At 54.3% G+C, this 18,443-nt stretch overlaps 1 protein-coding gene and 1 long non-coding RNA gene across 2 annotated transcripts in view; both read left to right on the top strand.

Annotated features, from left to right (window-relative positions):
• The window catches only part of NUGGC (nuclear GTPase, germinal center associated), a 28,081-nt gene extending 19,848 nt beyond the window's left edge, over positions 1-8,233 (top strand). The window contains exons 13-23 of the mRNA XM_033156174.1: positions 151-270; positions 1,404-1,626; positions 1,804-1,937; positions 2,960-3,145; positions 4,039-4,190; positions 4,753-4,912; positions 5,205-5,313; positions 5,788-5,921; positions 6,324-6,435; positions 7,600-7,796; positions 8,102-8,233. Of these exons, the coding sequence (XP_033012065.1) occupies positions 151-270; positions 1,404-1,626; positions 1,804-1,937; positions 2,960-3,145; positions 4,039-4,190; positions 4,753-4,912; positions 5,205-5,313; positions 5,788-5,921; positions 6,324-6,435; positions 7,600-7,796; positions 8,102-8,233 (1,659 nt within the window). The remainder of the gene's footprint in view (positions 1-150; positions 271-1,403; positions 1,627-1,803; positions 1,938-2,959; positions 3,146-4,038; positions 4,191-4,752; positions 4,913-5,204; positions 5,314-5,787; positions 5,922-6,323; positions 6,436-7,599; positions 7,797-8,101) is intronic.
• A 303-nt stretch (positions 8,234-8,536) lies between these two features.
• On the top strand, positions 8,537-10,112 carry LOC117050408. The gene is made up of 3 exons (XR_004427082.1): positions 8,537-8,654; positions 9,088-9,136; positions 9,914-10,112. It is a non-coding gene; the product is annotated as an uncharacterized LOC117050408 (long non-coding RNA).
• Positions 10,113-18,443: the final 8,331 nt, after the last annotated feature.

Genomic DNA, 18,443 nt, shown 5'->3' with positions numbered 1-18,443 from the left:
CATGGCTACTTTTCGTCCTCCTTGTTTCCCCCTCGCTTGGGAAAGCCCTCCCGGTCCCGTCCCGTCCCCCCCCCCCCCGCAACCTTCACGTGGTTGTATCTGGCTTTGCTTGTGCCTCAGTTTCCCCCTTGTTGCCTCTCTCCTGTCTAGATCAGTGGCTTGCAGAGGCAGAAGGAGGCGAAGCTCCGAGAAATTAGCCTGATCTGCGTCCGGGCCCGGAATAAGTATTCCAAGCAGCAGATTCAGTTGGAGTTCAGCGCCAGCCTGGAGGTAGGAGTGAGGGGCGGGCATGCTGGCATTTGCCTTGCCCGGTGAGGCAGCCTTGGCAGCAGGTCCTCAGTGGCATTTGCCGGGGGGAGAGCCTGCTGCACAAAATGCGCGGGAAACGCAGTTGAGATGGGCGCCATCCTCATATACCTGCAGGGTCCAGGGCTGCCACGCGGGAGACAAAGCAATCTTGTTTTCTTCTGCTCCAAAGAGTAGCACCCAAAACAAGGAAAAGAGAGGAGATTCCTACTAAACATTAGGAAGTGCTTTCTGGCGGTGAGAGACACTTGAGAGTGGTGGAACGGTCTCCCTTGGAAGGTGGTGAGCTCTCCTTCCTTGGAGGTCCCTAAACAGAAGTTGGGCGGCCATCCGTCAGGGATCCTTGAGCTGTGATCCCTGCACTGCAGGGGGTTGGGCTAGATAACTCCTGGGGGTCCCTTCCAACTCTACAGTTCTATGACTCTTCATGGCCTCAGCCGACACAGGCGCATTGGGAAGCCTGCACCAGACATCTTCACCCAAAGGGGGGGGCGGGCTGGGGGATTTTCTCTCCTTCAGCTCTTTTTCTGTTGCCCAATGAGCATCGTGAAGGTGCCTGGCCATGGAAGCGCATGCCGCCCCTTCTCCCTCTCCAGCTTCACCTTGGGCATTTGCCTGCTTGCGTGCCTTTGGCGATACTGGAAGTCACTTTGGTCCGGCTAGAGTTGGGGAAGGCGCAGAAACAAGCAGCCCACTGAGTCCCTGCGAGGAAAGGCGAAAGCCCTGGCTGTGATGGAGGCCGTGGTGCTTCTGAATCTCACTTGCTGGAAGCCACAGGAGGGGAGAGTGTTGCTCTGGTGCTCAGATCCTGCTCGCTGGTTTCCCTTTGGGGCCCCTGGCTGGACTGGAGAGGCCCCCTTGGGTGGGCCTGATCCCGCAGGCTTTCCTTCGGTAGCTTGTAACGGCCGCAAGATCCATTGAGAGCCTTGCAGATGAGCAAGCAAAACTTACCTGCCCATCCTCCTGCAGGTGCACCTGTGTTGCAGGCTGCGTGGCAGATCCAGGGAAGTACTTTGCTATAAAATTTGTATGCTTGCCCATCAGACGTTACGTAGTCCTTGGTGAGGAGCTCATTCGAGGTTTTGCTCCTGTTGTAGGACATGACCAGGAAAGCAGCATTTCCTGAGAGTGAGGAGGACGGTGAGGAAGACATGGAGGAAGGAGATGCCACCAGGTCGGACTCTGGCAACGTTGGGGAAGTTGAATCCCTTCGCGGCAAGCTTCAGGTGTTCACGGTCAGTTCTACGGAATATCTCAAGCTCTGCGGGAAGCTGATCAGAGACGGCCAGCCTCAAGTCTTCCACGACCCCCAGGACACAGGTACTCTGAGGGGCTGCTTCCTCCTCCGCAGAACAGGCTGCCCTCTGCAAGCCAGATGCACAAACCAGCGGCCGTGTGCGGTGGGTGGACCCCATCCTCTGTCGACCCGCAGGGCGGGCACCTCTCCCGGAAGGTGCGCCTGCTGTGCGTTTCATTCCCTGTTTTCCTTTTATCCAGAAATACCGGCCTTGAAGGCGTTTGCCATCCGCACAGCCCTGAAGCACAGCATGGGGGCGGCAGAGAAGCTCATCCGGGACTTGGCTCGGGTCCTGAGCCAAATAGTGAATTACCTGACCAGCCAGAGAGCAGAGGTGAGCAGGGGCCAGAGGCTTGGGAACGGGCTCCTTTCGAAGGAAAACAGCAGTAGTTAGAAGATTGCCTGTATCAGGATGAGCACTAAGAGTTGCATTTCCCACCGTAGGGCCAGTTCACACTTCCGCTGGAGCCATCCCTCGAAAGCCGGCGTTCGTGTGATCCCCTTTAGTGATGGATCGGAACAAATGGCGATCAGGGGAGAGCCTGAATTGCCCTCTCCTCCAATTGTGTGCAGGAGGGAAGCGGCAGGAGAAGTGCATGAGAGCCCTTAGGAATTATGCTTGCCTCCGGCATTCTCCTGTGGCTCAGACTTCAATCTGAGCCAGAGAAGAACTATCTTAGGCCTGGTGTCCTATTACAGTGCTACCTTGAGCTTAATCCGTTCCAGGAGTCCGTTTGACTCCCGAAACCGTTCGAAAACCTAGGCGAAGCTTCCTGCACTCAATCAGAAGCTGCGCCGGATGTTTGGCTTCCAAAAAATATTCGCAAACCAGAACACTTTCTTCCAGGTTTGCGGCATTTGGGAGCCAAGCAGTTCGGGAGCCAAGGTACCACTGTATGACCAGGTGCTGAGCGTAGGTGCACTTCCTCTCCTTTCCTGCCCTGCCGCAGAATCATTTGCGATGGGAGGTGCATTCTCCTGCAGCCAGAATAGCACCCGGGGCCAGGAGGTGGCGGGTGTGAGTGGAAGCCTGACGGGGAGAGAGAAGACTCTGGTGCGCTACCAGTTCAGTAATAATAGTCTGGGGTCCAGCAGCGTCCCATTGGGGCTCAGGTTTGGGGGAAATGAATTGCTTCTTTCCAGAGCTGGCTAAGGGAGTTCCCTCCACCCCTAGGCGGGCCCCCTGTGGCCTGATCCTGCAGCCAGGCTCTTCCACTGTTCTTAGGAGGGTTTGGAAGAAGGGTGCCAGGTGACTTGTGCCCTGCAAGGGTGCAACTCCTCATCCTCACCCTGTGGAGTCGCCTCTCGGTTGTTGCCCTGCAGGCAGCCTCTCACGTCCCTCTTCTTCCTCCCCAGACCGACATCCAGGAGAGTGTGTGGCAGTCCCTGCAGCAGCTCCCCTGCCTCCTCCAGGAGGCCATCGACGGCAGCCTCCGCGACACCCAGCACTGCTTGGAAGGCCTCCTCTTCGCCAGCCTGGCAAAGGGCACCAGCAGGGCCAAGGAGCTGTGCCAGGACGTCGTCAGGAGCTGGGGCTGCCCCGTAAGGCAACGCTTCTCCACTCTGGTGTGGGCTGGCATTTCAGAAGCGGAAGCCCTTTTTAAATAGCAAGTCCCAGGTCTAGAGGCAGCAGCAAGCGCATTTATTGTGTCTTCATTTCTACTTAAATATGATGTCGGTGCACAGCCCCCAGCCGCCCCCGCAATGCTTTGAACGCCCATCAACCCCACCCACCACCACTGATTTACGGGAGTCATGGTCCAAAGTATCTTGGGGCGCCAGGCTGGGGAAGACTGATAGAAACAAGGCTTAAGGGAAGTCAGAACCCTGGCCTCCGCTGCTGGCTTAATTCTTCCGTTTTTATGATATTGTGGGATACAGATACTCTTCTAAAGAATAATATATAAAAGCCAGCCCACTTTGCAAAGGGCCCGATCCATCACGATCCTTTTAGCACTAGCTGGAATGGGTGGGCATCTCGTGATGCTGAAGGTTGGGAGATTTGGGAGAGAGAAAAGGAAGTCCTCCTTGCAGCAGCACTGCTAGGGAGGGGAAGCAGCAGCGCTTCTGAAGATCAGACAAGGATGCTGGATTGATGGGCCATTGGCCTGATCCTGCAGGCTCTCCTTGCGTCTCCTGCTTCTTTCTGTGGGGCTTAGGCAGAAGAGCCCCCTTTGGAGGGTGCCCAGCATCTCATGCGCCCAAACTGGGGGTGGGGAAGGGGAACCACCCATGGGGAGGGCCCGCCCACCCTGCACCTCCTTGGTTTGGGGACTTCTAGGGAAGGCTTCCATTTGTGTCCTTGAGTTGGTCGTCTGATTCTGTGGGGTTTCCCCCCCCCCCCATGCCTGCGATGGCTCTGCCTCCGGAGAACATCCCCTCCCAGCCTTGGCCAGCTCCACTTTTCAAGCCGCACTCTGTTCCTCCCTTCGCAGGTGAATGGCTACCCACATGCCACGTACCGGGCCGTCTGTAACCACCACGGTCTCTACGCCTCTCCAACCTTAAACTGTGTGGTGGATTTCAACAGCCACCTCGCCAAACCGATTTGGGAGGCCCTGGCTGCGACGTGGAACGAGGTCTTCAAGTACGTCCCATTTTGTTCGGGGCAGCCGTGGGGACGAGGGCCAGGCTAGGTGTCAGCATAGTATTAAAAGGGACACGGTGGAGCTGTGGTCTGAACCACTGAGCCTCTTGGAAGATCGACGATTCAAATCCCCGCAACGGGGGGAGCTCCTGTTGCTCTGTCCCAGCTCCTGCCAACCAACAGTTTGAAAGTACACCAGTGCAAACAGGTACCGCTGTGGCGGGAAGATAAACAGCGTTTCCATGTGCTCTGGTTTCCGTCACGGTGTCCCATTACACCAGAAGCGGTTTAGTCCTGCTACCCACATGACCCGGAAAGCTGTCTGTGGACAAACGCCGGCTCCCTCGGTCTGAAAGCGAGATGAGTGCCACTGCTGCCGAGGGATGGCGGGCTCAGCCAGAGACACCCCTGCGAGGGTCTTGGGGGCCAAAGGCTGCATGGATAGGACTTGGTGAGGCCAGGGATGGGGAGGTGGGCGCTGTGCCCTTGCAAGGGGACCCGGAGGAGGGAGGTGGACCAGGCGGCTCTCTCCCAACCCTTCTGTGTGTGTGCTTCCTCCTAGCTGTCAGCTGAGAGAGTCCATTCAGGGCTTCGCTGCTGCCATCTTGGACAAGCTGAGGCACTTCTTCAAAGACCTCCGGAAGAAACTCTGCAAGCACAGCGGGGTGGCAGCTGCAGTACACACCATTTACCGCCAGCAGATGGAGGCTGCTCGAGCGAGGGTGAGGCTGGGGGAGGGGGGGGGCTCTCTCTGCCTCGGTTGCTCTGAGATCGGGGGGGGGGGGCGTTATTAGGTTGTGTTAGTGTGTGGTTGTGTTTTTATTCTGTATTTTGTGTTTTTAATGCTGCGAACCTCCCTGAGATCTACAGATGAAGGATGGTGTACAAATTCAAGAGATTTTAAAAAAATAAGTCAATTTGCAAACAGGTTGGGGTCCCGTGGGGCGAGTGGTGGGTTTTTGAGGGACCACGCGGATCGGAAGGCTCATCCAGACTCCTGAACTCTTCCCTCAGTTGCTCAACTTCACCCTGAGTCTGATGGAGCACATCACTGAAAGGCAGCGGAGCTTTTCGCGCATCCTGACGCCAGAGATCCGGGTGCGCATGGAGCCAGCATATGCAGGTGAAGAATGGCATAGAAGGGCCAGGGGGGGGGGGGGCTGCTGGCCAGCCAAGATGGCTCTTGCTCTGCCCCCGTGGTGGGAGGCGAGATCAGATCCTGCTTGTGGGTTTCCCACAGGATGCGGGACTCAATGAACCCCCTTTGGCCTGACCCAGCAGGCTGCGCTTGAGCTCTTATGGAACTTCCTGATCCAGAGGCAGTCTAGCTAGATTCCTGCATTCCTGTAACAGCCGCTGTGAGAACAGCGTGCTGGACCAGATGGGCCACTGGCCTGATCCTGCAAGCTCCTATGTCTTTATGGAAACCCCAGAAAGGGAGAGCGCTCAAAGTGTGATGGGCGGGGGGAGTCTCTGAGGAAGCTGGAAGGGTTGTGCAGTATAATGGGATCCAGTTCAGCAAGGAAGGCTTGGGGGGCGGAGTTGGGGGGTCCCAAACGTCAGGGCTCTGCATTATGCTGATGTGCTTCCCCTCCAGCTTGCACCCAGATGTCGGGCCCCGGCTACTTCCAGCGGATGAAGGCCTGCATGGAGCATTTCATCAGCACAGAGAAACACAACGTCTTCGATTCGGCTGCAAACTTGCTGCAGGAGCGGCTGAAGCTGCTACAGGTGAGCTTGTGGGCCGTTCCAGAGAGCAGAAAATCCCGAGTGGAGCTTTCCGGGGGGGGGGGGCGCCTTGCCTTGGCGCTCTCCCCTCTTTCCTCCGCGGGTCTCGGACTGATAGGATGGTCGGTTCCGCGCTCCCTTCTCAGTCGGCAGGAAACCGGAAGTCCAGGACCATAGAAATGAAAAGTGGGGAGTGAACCCAAGGGTCATCTAGCCTGCGATCTGCCAGGGCCACAGGATCTCCCCACCTGTGTGTGTCTCTGTTGGAAGGAAAGCCCCCGTGCTGCGCACAGGTGGCTCTGAGTGCCCCCCCCCACGCTCAGAGCGGGGCAGGCGGTAGAAGGAGCCGGGGGGGGGGGGTGCTTCTTGGGCCAACTGCCTCAGTGTGGCACTGTTTCCTTCCAGCAACACATCGGAGCGAGGTTTCGGGATTTGGCCCAGGAGCTGCAGACATCCCTGAAAATGCAGCTGGAGCCGCTGCTGAAGCCTGTCCAGAAGAACGCCAAGATAACCTCAGGTACGGCTGCCCCCCCCCCCCCAACCAACCATGGCACTCCCTCCCCTCGGAGGAACATGCAGCCTTGGGTGGAGGAAAGTTTTAGAAACTCGTCTTTCCAGGACCCTCTTCCGTTGAATCCGACCGTTCTCCGGAAAAGTGCAAGTGGGCGGCTATTCATGTTGTGTTTCTGCGACTTGTCTTGGCCTGGCCTGCGTCCTGCGATGCCCTGCTGTGGCGCTGGCACCGTGGGTCTTCGCTGCTCCTGCCGCATGTTCATGATGCCTGCCAGCTGCCTGGAGCAGGCCGTGTTCAGCCCAGTCCTACTCGGGAGTAGGCTCATTGAAATGAACGAGTTAGAATCCTAGAACTGTAGCATTGGAAGGGATCCCTAGGGTCATCTAGTCCAACCCCCTGCGATGCAAAAAACATAGTTTAAATGTGTTTGTAGGAGAGGGAGGTAATGGTTTGTGGAGGTTTTTGTTCTGTATTTTGTGTTTCCATTTTGTGTTTTTATGCCGTTGACTGCCCTGTGATCTTTGGTGTACAAAATCTGTCCTGGATACTTTAGCTGAGATTCCTGCATTGCAGGGGGCTGGACTAGATGACTCTTGGGGTCCCTTCCCATTCTACGATTCTATGATAATCGGTCCATGAGGGATGAGCATCCAACCTCTGCTTAAAAGCCTCCAAGGAAGGAGAGCCCCCCCCCCTTCCGAGGGAGCCCCTTCCACTCTCAAACAGCTCTTACATGCAGACATTGGAGCTTTTTAACTTCAGCAGGTTTACTCTGAGTAGGACTGTGTTTCATACCACCTCATATACATAATAAACAAGCCTTAGGAAAAACAGCGTTCACAGTGTCTGGTAGCCAAGTGGGGGCTGCTTTTCCTTACGCTTGTGGGTGGCAAGGGGGGCATTTCCTGTGCCCCTGCCACACGCTTGGCCCACTTCTGTGCATGAAAAAGATTTGAGGGTCACCGGTTCTTGGATGTAGTTCAGACGCACCTGGTGTTTAGGGGATGGGCTCTGTTTGGCCCCTAAGTCTTTGCTTGCCAGGGGAGGGGAGGCTGTGGAAAACCCAGGGGGACAAAGGGGTGTGGGGCTCAGGTGGTCGTGTCTGGCTTTGTGGGGCCTTAAGAGAGATATTAACGGGCTTTTTGGGTTCCTCCCCCCCCCCAACAGAATTAATGACCATCTGCGCCAAGGTTGACAAGATTTGTAGGCGCTCCTGCGTCAGTTACAACCTTCCCTGCCCCCCACAAAGAGAGGACAGTTTTCCCGAAATGAGGAGGGGCCTGCAGGGGAGTCAGGATCCCCCGAGCTCCTTGGCCACATGCATGGATGTCCGGATCGGAGCCGTCTCTCTCGCACCCGTCCAGGTAAAACGAATTAACATCCGACACCCTTTCAGTTCGAAAGCATGTCAAAGTGCAAGTAGATAAATAGGGACCGCTCCAGCGGGAAGGTAAACGGCGTTTCCGTGCGCTGCTCTGGTTCACCAGAAGCGGCATAGTCATGCTGGCCATATGACCCGGAAGCTGGACGCCGGCTCCCTCGGCCAGTAAAGCGAGATGAGCACCGCAACCCCAGAGTCGTCCGCGACTGGACCTAATGGTCAGGGGTCCCCTTACCTTTACCCAGGTGTTTACAGACTTTGTTTTAGTATCTTCTGTTGCCCCCTCAGGTGAATTTGTGCCCGTATGGCCCAAAGAGGGCAGGGGAGCTCCTCCAAGCACAGCTGGAGAAGAAGCACAAAGGCCAGGCCGAAGCGCCGGGGGCAGGAGGGGGCCCTGCTGGGCTCCCCTCACAGAGGTAAGCAGCGCTAGAGGAATTCCTGGCAACTAATAGAATCACAAGATTTTAGAGTTGGAGAGGGGAGCTCATCTCATGGGTCATGGAGCCACAGCTGTAAATACTCCAGCTGCAGGAGCTCCTCCTCACCCTCGAGAGGGGCCCGATCCAGGGCACTTGATGCGAGTTGCTGGTCTGCCCCTGCCCTCCATGTTAGTCAGGAGAGAGGAGCTGAATGGGAGGAGCCCCCCCCCCTGTGTTGGATGTGGAGGGTGGGGCACGTGCTGGTGCCTGAGCTCTTTCCCAACTTGGCTTTCTCCAGCTGCAGGGGGACCGCGGAAGCCAAGCCAGGGACCTCCACCCCGGCCCCTGGGCCCTGTCGAGGGGCTGCCCTGGAGGGCTGCCAGCAGGAGGCCGGCCTACTCATTGGAGCCCCTCAGCCCCACGTAAGTGCTGCTCTGGGGTCTCTGCATCTTCTCGGAAGGAGGGGTCTTGATCTCCTGCAGCCCTTGAACCTGCGGGCCAGGAACCCTTTTAACGGTGCAGAGTTAACCTGTGGAACTCCCTCCCACAGGAGGCAGGGATGGCCCCCAACCTGGATAGCAAATTCGTGGAGGGGGGGGAGGAGGAGGAGAGGGCTCTGGATGGGCTGCCCTTAGTCACAATGGCTCTGCTCTTCCTTCACCGTCAAAGGCAGCAGCAATGCTTCTGAATAACAGTTTGCGGAAACCGCAGGAGGAGAGAGGAACCCTTTTTGTTGGATGGAGAAAGATTCTCTGGGATGCTAGTCTTTGGGAGTTCTTTTGAGGGCTTCAGTTGACTTGAGAACCAGAAACAAAATGACCTGTTTCTTACGCCCCCCCTTTATTCCCTCCCCAGATGCCTGTGAAAGTAGAATGTGAGCAGTTTGCTATTCCTGGTTCAGCAGGTAAACACACACAAGAATTACTTGGATGGAGTGAAGTGGGTGGCACAGCCCTCAGCAGTTCCTGACAGGTGTCCGTCCAACCTCTGTCTGTAAATGGCCACTTTGCCAGTTGCCTCCGGCGAGGAGTCACAGCTGTCCCCAGGGAGGGAGGTTTTGCAGGAGACAAGGGCTCTTGCTCGCCTTCAAATAATTGGCATGGACTCAAAACAAGGGCTCTGGGCTTAATAGTAGTTATAAGAGGGGTTTTTTTAAGTGGTGGGGGGGAGGGAAGGAAGGCTTCATGGGGGGTGGGAAAAGTGCTGCCTTTGGGCAGGAAGGGGCCTGTGTGCTGCCTGGCAAAGGAGAGGGGAGCCCCCTCTTGGGTTTTGGCTCAGTGGCCCTCGTGGGGGAGCCTGTGCCAGGGAGATGGTGGTGGCGATTTCATAAAAATTTCGCACAGCTTGTCCGAGGGGGAAAGAAACCCGTCAAGGTGGTTTGCAAAAAAAAAGATAAATCACTCAGAAGATTTAACTATAATTTAAGGGCATAGCAAAAGACTAAAAACAGATTAAAAGTAACACCAGCTTTCTAAGCAGCTGGGCCGGCTTGTCGGAACAATGTTTTTAGCAGGCACTGAAAAGAATTCAGGGAAAGCGCCTGTAGGCAGGGAGTTCCGAAGTGTAGGTGATGCCAGGAGACGAGTTCTCGTGTCCCTACCTGGGATTTTAATCGCCTGCAGGCCACCGCTTTGCAGTGCCCGTGAATCTTCATGCCTCCTTCTCCTTTTCCAAACGGCAGGTGTCCTCCATGTCTGGGCCAAAGAGGGAATCTGGGGGAAGTGTTCAGCTCTCAGCGCCGAGAAGGAAGAGGCGAGTGGGAACCTGAAGGCTGAGAAGATGGAGACGGGCCCTCGCTCTGCCGGTGCCACCTGGGTGACCCACTGAGGTCTCTCGGGTTGGAAGGATGCCGCCTGCCGCTTCCAGGGGGACCTTGCAGAGACTCCGCACTGGTGGTCTGGGGAAGTGACTCTCGAGTTGCCTGCAAAAGCTGCCAAGCCCATGCGTGTGGCTCTTTTCTCTGCATTTGGCAGTCTGGAGCCGAGAGCTACGTTGGCAAAGCAGAGACAGACACGAGAGCGGGCAGGAAAGCCTCTTGCAAGTTCACCCCCCCCCCCCGCTAATGCAGATATTGCAAGATAAATCACGCTGTTTTATTTAGAGCTTCTGTGGCATCTTCTGGGAGAAAGAAGTTGGGCAGGCTGAGCTTCATCACTCAACACAAAATAATGTTGGCAATCAACCCGACATGGAGTTGTGTCTGTGGAATCAGTGCTGGGGATGGGGGGGGGGAGTTGTGGATAAGCTGACTGCCCAGAGCTGGCGGGGGCAGCTGTGCGTTGGAGTGCAGGAGGGGCTCTTGGGGCAGCTGTTAACCCCCTGATCCCAGCTGCCCCCCCTCTTGCGGTCAAAGTGTGAAGCCAAAGAGCCTTTTCCCTCCCTCCTCTCTGCTTGGATGGTGCAGGGTTTCTCATGCCTGGGCTGTTTTTCAGGAGCTGCCCTTGCAGGCCGAAATGGGGGGCAGGCAAGGAGCCCTGGTTCTCTTCCACCTTTGCCAGGGGGGGGGGTCCTCTGTTTTGCCCTCTACAAGCAGCTACAAAACCTGGTCGCTCCCCCACCAACACCTCCCCTATTTGAATCTCCTGTCTTTCTGGGGTCTCAATGAGGGAGACCCACACACTTACCTTGGTTGGTTTTTCAGCTCGCTCTCTCTCTCTCTCTCTCTCTCTCTCTCTCTCTCTCTCTCTCTCTCTCTCTCCCTCCCTCTCTCCAATATCTGCAGTTGAAGCAGACAGCCTGCAGAGAAGGCATTCTGACCAGAGGAGGCCTTAAGGACTCTCCATTTCCCGCTTGCCTTTCTCGCTGTTTTTCCTCTCAGCTTTGCCCTAAAGACCCTTACTGGGGTTTGTCTGCGTGGCAGCTGAGCAGAGTTTCTTTCTTTCCAAAGCCACATGCTCTTGAGAAATATTTACACCACAAAGTGCTCCTTTAACTTTGGTGGCTGTCAGCCTCTTTCTGTTTGCAGGGCCCCCATCGCTCCCCATTGCCATTTTTCTGGCATCCTGCACTTCTGTCTCTGCCGCCTTGTGCTTCTAAAACAAAAGTTTCTAAGAGTTCCCTGGCTACTTAACTGAGGGTCAGCAACTGAGCAGCCCAGTGGGGGGTGGGACCCACGTTTGGAGTTCAGTATTATTATTATTATTATTATTATTATTATTATTACCATCATCATTATTATTTGTATCCTACCTTCTTCCCTAACAGAGACTCAAGGTGGTTTACAGAGTAAATCTGGATTATTTTGAAAGTTGCATAAAGTTTTGCATTCAATGTTTGATGCTTGACAGAACTGACCACATTATTTGTCTCTTTGGGGGCATCGGGTTCCAGATTAAACTTCCTGGGAGAAACAGCACCCTGCTTCTGTCTGTGGTTTAACTTGAGACAAAGGCCTCATCCACACTTTCCTTTGCTCTGCACTTTCCAGGCACAGGTCTGTGTCCTAGTGTGTTTTGTTTGTTTTCGTCCTGGTACTTTCCCTGGGAAAATCCATATTTTACCATGAATTGGAGCCCACAGCAATCCGCAGAAAGCCCATTTGCCGTTTTCGGTGGTAAAATGCCGATTTTCCTGGGGAAAGCACTGCAGCAAAAAATAAAGCTCCAAGAGACAGACCTGGGAAGGCCATACCTGTTCCTAGAAACAGGGCACAAAAGGGAGTCTGATGAGCTCAAAGATGTGATTCAGGGCATTTACTGGACTAATAAAGCATGTTTAGTAACCGTGAATGTCTGCTGAGTGGTTCTTGTTCCCACCAGGCCCACCTTGTCTGGGTGTGAATCAGGCCAGAAGCTGTGTGGGTTGGTGATGGGGGCACCCATGCTTCTCCTGCTGGCACCTTAAGAAGAGAAAAAGGTGGTAGTAGCAGCAGCAGCAGCAGTTGTTCCAGAACAAGGTTTTCTTCTTGACTTGAACTCAGTGCAACAGGTGAAACAGGTTCCCTGATCTGGATACAATAAGGAGTGCGGAAACCTAGAGTCCAAAGGAAGCAGTTGGCAGGGTTGAGGGCTGGGCAGTTTATAGAGCAGTAGAGTGGGAAGGTACCCCAAGGCTCATCTAGTCCAACCCCCAAGTGTGCTTGTGTTACTTGTACCAGAGGACTCAAGTGTGTCGATCTCCTGCCATCTTTGCACATCTTCTAGCACCATTTGCCAGTTTGCATTTCTTGGTAGTATTGATCTGATGCGCAGAGATCTTTCCTATTCTGCTTAATTCAAGAGGGTTCTGGAAGCTTCTCTGCGTAAAAGAAAGAAGCAGAAGATTCATGATGTTTGGGTTATTCCTTCTGGGAAGCTGAGTACGGTTGGCTTAAAGTGGTTCTCTTACCTCTTCTGTCAAGGTCATGCCAGAAGGAGCCTGGGTTTCACATTATCTTTCTATCTCTCTTCTGGTGTTCTGTACATGGTATGCTTAGTGTTAAGGTTTAGACTTGGGAGTTATTGTAAGTTTAAGTTAAGTCTGCTGCAACTGGGTTTCTTTATTGACTGTGCCACTCCTGAATGTATTGGGTTTGTGACCATTATGCTTATTTGCCTTCAGTAGCAGCAAAGCTCTGCTGGATGAAATATTAATTGCCTCTGGTCTATTTTTTGCCAATCCTTCAACCTGTTTTAAGTTTTTACTCTGCTAACTATACTTAGGAGTTCTGCTCTGGATCAGTATTTAGTAGAATTTATGGCACCTTTACTCCCCAAAGATATGCATTTCACCCGAAGGAATGAGCTACCAAGCTAGAGGTCACATTGGGCAAATTGGAAATAAAAAAAATGCAGCCGTTTCCCCTCCTCTGTAAGCATTCTTGAAGAATAACGTAGAGGAGAACCATCTTGGTACTGAGTATGAAAGTACACTGAACATGCTCAGAGACCGGCCCTCTCCAACCTTAGCATTGATGTCATAGGATGGGCATTGTTCATGGCCTCCCCAGACCCATTTTTGGGGGTGCCCCAATGAGCAATGGGCTGTTGGTGCTGAGCTCTAGACCAGGCATAGGCAAATTCTGCCTTCCAGATGTTTTGGGACTACAACTCCTATCATCCCTAGCTAACGGGACCAGTGGTCAGGGATAATGGGAATTGTAGTCTCAAAACATCTGGCGGGCCGAGTTTGCCTGTGTCTGATGTAGAGGCTGCACCATCGGGATGTCTCTTGGGAACAGCAGCCGCCTCAGGGCTTCCTCCTTTCCTCTGCCTGGGGATGGAAGAGCCTCAGTCTGAACATACAGTGGGGGGGGGGGGAATCTGCTGGATGGGAACTGTTGTTCCCCCATCATAGCTTGTCAGGTTAAAGCGTTTTTGTTAGCTACTTAAGACTTTGCAATGTTAATATGTGACCTGCCCCCACCCCAGACACCAACACCCTCATCTTGATGGGCCCCATCTTGGGGTCTGGGGTGGAGGTCAGTGGCCGGCTGGCTTATAGTGAGGCTGTTGGGATGGAGAGGAAATGGCCAGGGCAGCTCAGAAAGAGACCCAGAAAGAACTTTCTGACACTGATTGGAATGGACCCCCTTGGAAGGTGCTGGGCTCTCCTTCCTTGGTAAGCAGAGGCTGGGTGTCCCATCTGTCGGGTGATCTGGTTGAGATCCCTGCATCGGGCAACGGATGATATAAAACATTGGGTATAAGTTCCATTCCTCTCAACATTTCATTAGTAGGGACAGTATGAAAGGGACCAAAGGATGGAATCTCTGAAATAAAATACTTGAAAGACTGTTTCAAGTATTTGCAGAAAGAGGAAGCAGCAGCTCTGAATTCTAGAGTGAAGACTGAGGGGGGGGGTGCAAGGCTCTGGTATTTGGTATGAGAATAACAAGTATGGGAGAAGACAAGAACATGCTGTGTTTGGGCTAAAGAATTGCATAGCAAGACTAGGAGGGGAGCGTGTTAAGCCTGGGAAAATGGACTGGGGTCTGCTTTGTGAAAAGGGAATTGCACAACAAGGTAAAACAACTTCCCTGGATGTTTATGGAGTCTGTAAAATCTCAGTATTGTTAATTAGAATGCAGCGAACACAAAAAGGCAGGATGATTAAGTTGTATGGGAGGAAATACGATTTGAAATTATGACTAATTGATCGATAAAAGAAGATTATATTTGATTAATTGGGGAAGTTGTTGGGTAAACGTCTAAACAGGAATTGAGCTTGTGCAGTCAATGGAAATAGGAATGGATGGAAAACAATTAGAAACTAAGAAAAAGTATTTTACTGTGAGCAGCAAAGAAGGGAGGGGAAAGAAGCACCTGGGGGGCGGAAAGTCATTTAAAATTGGTGTTAAATTGGGATTAATTTGCTGTTAATTTGTTTCAAATTTGGAAAATTAATAAAAACTAATTGCAGAGATAAAAAGATCCCTGCATGCAGGAGCTTGGACCCTCAAGGTCCCTTCCAACTCAACAGGGCTGGGGGTCCATGGATGTTGGCACAGAGAACTCCGCTGGTGTCAGCAAAAGCCTGTGCTTTCCCCAAGAAGGGCAGCAGACCCTTGTGGCCATCCCAAGAGAGGCTCCCTCGGGTGGGAGAACAGAGGCTCAGTGTGGAAGGAGCATGAAATACACTGTACTCAGCTGCGTAGTAATTCCATGTTCTTTATTGCATCTCGTAAACAGTGAATTGAATCCTCCACCCCCCAAAAAACCTCAGGCTTTATATGTTTACAAAATGGGTCCCGTGATTGGCTGACTCTGCTTCCCTCCTGGAGCCCGATTGGGCTGCTCCTGCAGGCCAATCCAGTTGTTGCATTCTAGGATCTTACCTGCCTAATGTTCTAGGATCCCAGCTCAGTACATAACACCCCTCCCCTCAAAGTTCCCGTCGCGCCCAGGAGGTTAGTGTTTGTAATCCTCGACCACCGAGGGCTTCGGCGAGAAGTGCCCCTTCAGCCGCTCCATTATTGCGTCGTAAGGAACGCTTGCGATATCTTCAGGCACGAGGAGAGCCTGGGCGATCTCAAACGTTTCCTCTCCGCAGACGCTGAAGAATATTGCCCTCTTTTTGGCTGCGTCGGTGATGTCCTTTGCCTCCAGGAGGAACTGGAAGCGGCTAGCGTACCCTTCCCAGTCTCCTGAGGCCGGGCTGAACGGCGCAAAGCTGCTGTCGGTTGCCATTCTGGGTCCTTGGGTCCTAGAGCCGTAGCCTGGGTGTGCGGTGCGACGCAACACGTTCTGCTGGAAGCCTTGCGCAGACATCTCGGCGGCTTCGGTTGCCAGGGCCTCCTCTAGGGCGACCTGGAACGTTAGGTCCTTCTTGGCATAGAGGCGCCGTTGCAGCTCCTCGTCCCTCAGGCCACCCACAAGGCGGTCGCGGAGCATGTTCTCCAGCTCTGTGAAGTTGCAGAGCCGGGCAGCTTGGCGGAGGGAGGTCACATACCCAGTTATGGTTTCCCCGGGGGCTTGCCGCTTTGCGTAGAAGGCGTTGCGACACGCAACCACCGAGGGCTGCGGCGAGAAGTGCCCCTTCAGCCGTTCCATTATTGTGTCGTAGGGAACAGTTGCGATATTTTTGGGTGCGAGGAGAGCCCGGGCGATCTTGAACGTTTCCTCTCCGCAGACGCTAAAGAATATCGCCCTCTTCTTGGCTGCATCGGTGATGTCCTTTGCCTCCAGGAGGAACTGGAAGCGGGTGGCGTACCCTTCCCAGTCTCCTGAGGCCGGGCTGAATGGTGCGAAGCTGCGGTCGGTTGCCATTCTGGGTCTTTGGGTCCCGGAGCTGTAGTCTGGATTCACAGAGAGATGCAGCGGTGTGGCCGGTGGTGGGCTGCGGTGCAGTATGTGGTGGTCAGCTCAGCAGGATCCCACCTTCATCTGCAGTGAAATATACTTGGAGTCGCGCAGTGATTTCATGCTCTTTATTGCATCTCGTAAAGAGAGAATTGAATTTCCCCCCAGAACCTCAGTCTTTATATTCATTATTTTGGGTCCTGTCTCATTGGCTGAGTCTGCTTCCCTCCTGGAGCCTGATTGGGCTGCTGCTGCAGGCCAATCAGTTGTTGCATTCTCGGATCCTCCCGACCTAATAGGCTGGTTCTGCTTCCCTCCTGGGGCCTGATTGGGCTGCTCCTGCAGGCCAATCCGGACGTTGCATTCTAGGATCCTCCCTGCCTATTCTAGGATCCAAGCTCAGTACATAACAGAGCCCCTGGGCTCCCCGATGCTGCGCACAAAGTGCTGACTGCCACGCAGAGAGGAGGCAGGAGGCCGCCTGCCCTGGGGACGAGGAGCCACGGAGGGACAAGTTTCGCCCACGAAGCTCCCACCGCCTGCGAAACACTCCGGGGGAGCCCGCGGAGGGTCTGGAGGCTGCAGACTACAAGTCCCGGCGGGCCTTGCGCTCGGCCGTCGCTTCTCATTGGCCCGGCGCATCCGGGTCCTGCCGCTTCGCTCTCCGCCCTCGCGCAGCGATTGGCTGAGCTCCCGCGACCCCGGAAGAGGCTCCGCGTGAGGCGGCTGCGGAGAGGCAGGTGAGGAGCGAGGCGGGAGGGGGCGCGCGGGGGGGGGGGATCCCGAGGAAGAGAGCCACCCTTTCCCTGCTGGTTCATGCTCAGCCTCTTCTAAATCCCCATCTCAAAATAAACGCAGCGGAGGCCGAGCTCTGTCTGCCGTCAGTTCAAGCACCTGGTCCCAATCCACCTATTTCAGACCCGCTGAATTGGTTGCCTGGGGCCCTGGAGGGGGCAGAGAGAAGCGCACCTCTCTCCCTCCTTGAAAGGCAGCCAGCGGCTTCCGAGGCTGGCCAGGAAAGAGTTAATCGCTCCCTCCCTGTGGAACCGCTTAAGGGATGCCCTCGTTTGCACCCATGCAATTAATGTCTCCCCTGGCTTAGCCCTCCACGCCATGCAGTTTCTGCTCAGCAAGAGAGACACAGAATCTTTCCTCCGCCCTCAACGTGCTCCCAGAGCCGCCCTCTGTGTGGATCCCATCAGCTGCCACAGGCCCTTTGCTGGGGTTGGGCCAGATGACCTTCAGGGGTGTCCCTTCCAACTCTACCTGAGCCCCCCTCGCCTGCCTGGAGATTCTTCCCCATTGACCCACAGGAGAGAAAGCCCCGTTGGATCGGACCCTTCAAGTCCCAGCCAGCCCAGAGTCGCCTTCTCCACTCACAAAGGCGGCATCAAGGGATCGGCTCCCTCAGGGACACCAGCAGGGGAAGGGGCCCTTGAGAGGGAAGGTGGGCTTCTCACTCTCTCCTAACGCTAGAACTCCTGGGCAGCCCATGGAGCTGAATGTTGGGAGTCCAAGGCAGACGAAAGAAAGAAAGGCCTTCTGGACACAGCCCAGGGTCAGACTCTGGAACGCAACCCCCCCCCCCCCGGCAGAGGCAGAGATGGCCACCAACCTGGAGGGCTCCATGAAGACAAATTCATGGAGGAGGAGCTGGCGCTTGATGGCTGGTCACCACAATGCCTTGGCTCTGCCCTTCACGGCTGGAAGGCAGTGGATGCTTCTGATGTGCTTTGGGGAGTTTTGCCTGTTGGAGACCCACAGGCAGGATCCGAGCACAATAGCCCTCTCCCCTCATGTGCTTTCTAGCAACTGGGATTCAGAAGCCTTGCTGCATCCGATGGTGGAGTCAGGGCAGAGCCACCCTGCCTAGTCGATAGCCCTCTCCTGTGAATTGTCCAATTCTCTGTTGAAGCCATCCAGGTTCCTGCTTCCTGCAGGAGGGAGTTCCACAGGTTGGTGATGTGCTGCACGGAGAAGGACTTGCTTTCATCTGTCCTGAATCTTCCCACATTCATCTTCATGGCATGTCCGTGAGGTCTAACATCATGAGGAGGAGGAGGAGAATTTTTTTCTATCCACACTCTCCCTGCCATGCATAATTCCATAAACGTGGATCATGCCTGTCTTTCAAGGATTTATTTTTAAGAGAAAGGGTTGGAGGAAGAGGGATCGGCATGAAGCACCCTCCCTGCGTAGTCAAAACAAAATTTAAAAAATCCTTCCAGTAGCACCTTAGAGAGCAACTAAGTCTGTTATTGGCATGAACTTTCATGTGCATGCACACTTCCTTAGAAGAAGTATCTGAAGAAGTGTCCATGCACACAAAAGCTCATATCAATAACAAACTTAGCTGGTCTCTAGGGTGCTACTGGAAGGGATATTTTTATTTTGTTTCAGCAACGGCAGACCAACACGGCTACCTGCCTATACCTCCCTGTGTAGTTGGGGGCCCTCTGAACACAGGCCGGCTCATGGGGTGCCCCCCTCTCT

The sequence above is a fragment of the Lacerta agilis genome, chromosome 7 (genome assembly GCF_009819535.1).
Source record: "Lacerta agilis isolate rLacAgi1 chromosome 7, rLacAgi1.pri, whole genome shotgun sequence".
NCBI lineage: Eukaryota > Metazoa > Chordata > Lepidosauria > Squamata > Lacertidae > Lacerta > Lacerta agilis.
Note: the sequence above shows the minus strand (reverse complement) of the source record. Positions and strands in the feature narration are given on the sequence as shown.